This window comes from Oncorhynchus gorbuscha, linkage group LG18 (genome assembly GCF_021184085.1).
Source record: "Oncorhynchus gorbuscha isolate QuinsamMale2020 ecotype Even-year linkage group LG18, OgorEven_v1.0, whole genome shotgun sequence".
NCBI classification, from domain to species: Eukaryota; Metazoa; Chordata; class Actinopteri; order Salmoniformes; family Salmonidae; genus Oncorhynchus; species Oncorhynchus gorbuscha.
The window spans coordinates 44,721,410-44,726,226 of NC_060190.1; the positions used below are offsets into that span (position 1 = coordinate 44,721,410).

Here is a 4,817-nt window from a genome sequence, read left to right on the forward strand (position 1 = left end):
AATAATAATAGGGCTAGCCTACATTTCCAACATTTGACATTGTGGCATCACATGCACTTTTACTCCGTTTTTACGCACATTCTCTTTTCAATGATAGGGCCTATCTTGCATTTTCAATTAATATTTTCAGCCAATGCGTTTATATGGTGAAATAACTTAATATAGCCGTACATTACTATTTTTAAGACATTGTACTACACAAGGTAAATATTAGCCAGGTACACTGGACGCGGGATTCAGCCCTCCGGTGTGACGTGGCGCCGACGTCCGCCCCCAGATCCTCATTATCAGTAGAAAATGGGCAGTCCGAGAAGACAAGCGCCGTCCAAAACGTGAGACTCATGTGACAGAGATAGGTCATTGCGAGCGAGAGTCAGGGGTTTATTTAACACGTAGCTCTGTCCTCCCCCACTTTCCCAACGCGCAACCAAGACGAGTGCATCTGCGGGACTCCCTCTTGACTGACTACGTGGAGATCTCCGGAACACTGCTCCCATTATGCGATAAATAATCACAACAACAACAATGCAAATGTAAAATAGATTACTTATCTCTACAAATTGGAGGAAATACTTAAATATTTTAGTGAAAATTTTCAAGGACTATATACTTTCATTCAATTTCATTTGCGTTCTTGAGTGAAAACATTGGGGGGGAAAAGCTTGCCCTTTCCTGCGTCATTTGGAGTAGCTTAAAGAGAATGGAAATGGAAAGGATTCCAAGTGCGCAACCCACCCCCAAGCACCAGCAGGCTGAGCTGTCTGACATGCAAGGGTAAGTTGCTGATGATTCTTCTTGTGCCCTGTGCCATGCTTGCCCAATTTATAGTGGCATACATTCGCGTCTTCTGACATTGAGTGCGCAACCTCACCAAACCCACATCTCATTGACTGTCTTCTGGTTTTCATTAGGATGGATTTCCCTATGTATGTATACAAATCCCGTCGGGGAATGAAACGAGGAGATGATAGCAAGGTTGGTTGATATTTTATATATTTTTTTTATAGAAACAATATTGGTGTTTATTCACTTAATTAACTGTTTGTAAATATGATTACAATAGAATAATATTATGATTATATACAATGCTATTGAACCATTGATGTATTTAGATCAATTAGTTGTCCTGATCATTCCGATCATGTGGTGACCTATTTTCCCATATGATGTAATCCTTGGGAGTCCGTGTTACTGTTCACAGTGCTGCTCGTCAAAAACTGCTGAGGTTGTTATTTAACCTCAGTATCACTCCTGCCTTTAGGAAACCTACAAACTGCCTCACCGACTTATCGAGAAGAAAAGGCGTGACAGGATAAACGAGTGCATCGCTCAGTTGAAAGATTTATTGCCCGAGCACCTGAAACTTACAGTAAGTTCCTATTTATCTTGAAGTAGCACATTACTAAAGCGCGATCAAGTGGTTGCTTGGTGGTACTTCAGGTTAAGGTGACAGCCTGACTAACAGGTGAGATCTGTAAAGGAATATAAAATTAAATAATGAATGTGAATACTTAAACAAATGGCATCTTTGAGATGTTAACTAAAATTGAACACATTTCCTCTTATTTGTATTTTTATAGATTAAAGAATGTAATATTACACATTCAAATTTTGCATTTGAGTAGATCTACTTAGTTATTTTGATTGTTGTTGAGAGAGTGTGTGTGCATGTGTGTGTTAGTAATCCATAAGAGATGAGCCCGTGCTGTAAGTAGTGTGTGTTCTTCCCATAGACTCTTGGCCATCTGGAGAAGGCTGTGGTTTTGGAGCTCACGCTTAAGCATGTGAAAGCTCTAACCACTCTACTGGAAAACCAGCAGCAGAAAATCCTCAGTCTGCAGAATGGCATGCAAATCGGTGAGCAAACACACACACACACGCACACGCACACGCACACGCACACGCACACACACACAATAAGATGATTATGCAGAAGCGCATACAAATCAGTGAATTTAAATATAGCTTGTGGTCTCTTGCCTTGGCTAGCTTCAATTTGGAAGCAGACCACATCCTCACTCATTTTCAAATGCAGCACAGTGCATTGCTCATCTACTGCATTATAATAACATAATAATAGAATAAGAAACTGAGTCAGAATAACTCCTCAGTTTAGTTTGGGATGTGGTTGCGCAGAAGGGGATTTTATACCCATATTAAGATATATTACTTACAAGAATCATGTAAATACAATGAAAGTAGTTTGGTACTTTCCATAATATTGAATTGTGGTAGATCTGTGTTTGACAGTGTTTGTGGTGTTGTCCATTCCTGCCTACAGAGCAGTCCTCTCCCAGCCAGGAGAACAGTGAGGAGATCTTCCGCTCAGGCTTCCATGTCTGTGCCAAGGAGGTGCTGCAATACCTGGTCAACCAGGAGGGTCGCGGTGACCTTACACCCTCCCACATGGTCAACCACCTGCACAAGGTGGCCACTGAGGTCCTCCAGGGTCCTCCCCGTAGCCCCTGCAAACCCCGGTCTGAAGAGACCACCATCCACTACCAACATCATCAGGCCCACAGGGAGAAGCCTGCAGGCCAGACCCCCAAGCCCAGTGAAGGCCATGGGAAGAACTGCGTTCCCGTCATCCAGCGGAGGTATGCCCATGCGGGCGGCGAGCAGAGCGGCAGCGATACAGACACAGACAGCGGCTACGGTGGCGAGCAGGTTGAGCATCTGGCGTTGCATGCAGGCTACTACGGCCAGGAGAGACAGCTGAAGAGGGCGCTGGGAGAAAAGAGGGCGTCATTTTGCATTAAGCGGGAAGATGAGGCGTGCCACAAACGCAGCCGGGTCGAGTCATCCGAGGACGAGTCTCTCTCAGGCGGAGAGTCATCCTCATCCTCCTCCAGCGGCCACGGCAGCTACATGAGCGCCTACTCCCCTCACCAGGCCCAACCTCATCCCCTTTGCATGCCCTTCTACCTCATCCCCCCCTCTGCCGCCGCCTATCTGCCCATGCTGGAGAAGTGCTGGTACTCAGGGGCCATGCCCATGATTTACCCTGGCCTGGGAGGCTCCGCGCAGGGCATGCCTAGTGACAGGCATGCCCCCTCTCCCTCGATCATGATGTCCCCCAGGGGGCGCTCTCCCTCTCCCCCTACCGTAGCCCAAAGCCCCATGGACTCCCCAGCCTTCCTCCAAGTGTTAAAGCAGGTACTTCCCATGAACCTGGAAACCAAAGACTGAGAGACCACTGAGCACTTACACAGAAAAGTGTTATTGAACATAGACTGCTATGCTGAGAGGATACATGGAGGAGAACATGACCAGACAGTCAGATCACCCACCACTACCCCTCTCTCCTCAACCCAGGAGTCAGAAGGGAGACAGATAGAGCGCATGCAGAAGGTCTGGTCCCAGATCGGTGAGGCATAATCTACAGCTGCGAGCTGAAAAAGAGAATAAAAGAAAGAGGGAATGTGTGGATGGAAGACAGCTCAAACAGTTTCCTAATCCTCTCTGAATGTTTGACTTTATACCCCCACCAGAGTGCTGAGTGCAACATTGACCCCACTGATCTGGATACACACACACACACACACACACACACACACACACACACACACACACACACACACACACACACACACACACACACACACACACACACACACACACACACACACACACACACACACACACACACACACACACACACACACACACACACACACACACACACACAGTTGAATGTATAAATGTAAAAAAGTGGCAGTCCCGTAGATGTTGAGGTTTCTACATGCTGTGGACACTGACAGGGCTCAGCTGTACACACACCGTCCTTGTAAACCATGTCACACCAAATGTCAATAGTCACCATTCACCCAAAGGTTGCTGTCTATTTACCTTAGGTCACCATTGCCATCACCGACAATGCGCTTTGCCCCATTCCCTATGACAACAACAAACATCCCGAGTGAAATCATTTCCCTACTGTATGGAGTTAGTGAGGTCATCATGTGACCATGTCAAGTTGGGAATTCACTGACAGTTTAGAGGGACTTTTTGTAATTATTGTTTATACTTCTTGTACATCTCTATTTTTGATACGTGTCCTTGCGCTCGAACCAGAGAGAAAGGTTGGACAGTCGTTTTACCGCATAATAACTCATGTACGTACTGTAGCCCTGCGCTGACCCTGATCTGCAATCTGACTCTGCTCAAGTCAAACCTGGAGTTTATCATCCTGTTGCCTTTTACTTGTGAAACACTGATAAGAGAAAACATCAGATGTTTATGAAATGTATTTGGGAGTTGGCGAGAAGTGAATGTATATGTTTTAGCAGAAGATTAGTTTTCTATAGAAAGAGGTACTTTGATATTTTGGGACCTACCAGAAAGATGTTTGATGTACATATTTTGTCTATAAATGTTGACATACACTATATAAGCGTATTAATAAAGTATTTTATCTGCTTGGTTCGTCATGAGTGAGTAGAGTGCATGTTGTGGTGAAATGTATATTCTGGGATGGAGTTCTGCCACAAACACAACAACTGGGGAGAGTTGCTGCAGTCTCCCTGCTTGTCTTGCCCGACTGGTCATAAGGAGAGACACACTGCTATGGGTGTTCTCTCTGCTTCTGACATACATAAATAAACACACATACAGATACCGTGGTGGTCCCTCAACAATCAGTAAGCTCCAAAGGCCATTTTGTATATTTATCTGGAAGTCATTTGGATGCAGAAGCACAATAATGATACAATAATGTAAATAATACAAATACTGAGCTAAAATTATGTTGCAAAAAGAAATTATATTATTTTATAGTAATACAATTGCTTAGAGAAAGAGATTTTGTTTAACAAGCA

The 4,817-nt window shown here is 44.6% G+C and overlaps 1 protein-coding gene across 1 annotated transcript; it reads left to right on the top strand.

Moving 5' to 3' along the window:
* Positions 1-343: 343 nt before the first annotated feature.
* Positions 344-4,419, top strand: LOC124003881 (class E basic helix-loop-helix protein 40-like). Its single transcript, XM_046312512.1, has 5 exons — positions 344-774; positions 912-975; positions 1,262-1,369; positions 1,734-1,857; positions 2,282-4,419. Exons 1-5 carry the CDS (start codon positions 701-703, stop codon positions 3,187-3,189), a joined length of 1,278 nt encoding a protein of 425 aa, XP_046168468.1. The 5' UTR covers positions 344-700; the 3' UTR covers positions 3,190-4,419.
* The last annotated feature ends 398 nt before the right edge of the window (positions 4,420-4,817 follow it).

Bases quoted from the DNA above. Each gene is read 5' to 3' on its own strand.
- LOC124003881 (XM_046312512.1), top strand. From the start codon at position 701: ATGGAAATGGAAAGGATTCCAAGTGCGCAACCCACCCCCAAGCACCAG. The intron at 775-911 runs GTAAGTTGCTGA...GGTTTTCATTAG, and splicing joins GAGCTGTCTGACATGCAAGG to GATGGATTTCCCTATGTATG. The intron at 1,370-1,733 runs GTAAGTTCCTAT...TTCTTCCCATAG, and splicing joins CCGAGCACCTGAAACTTACA to ACTCTTGGCCATCTGGAGAA.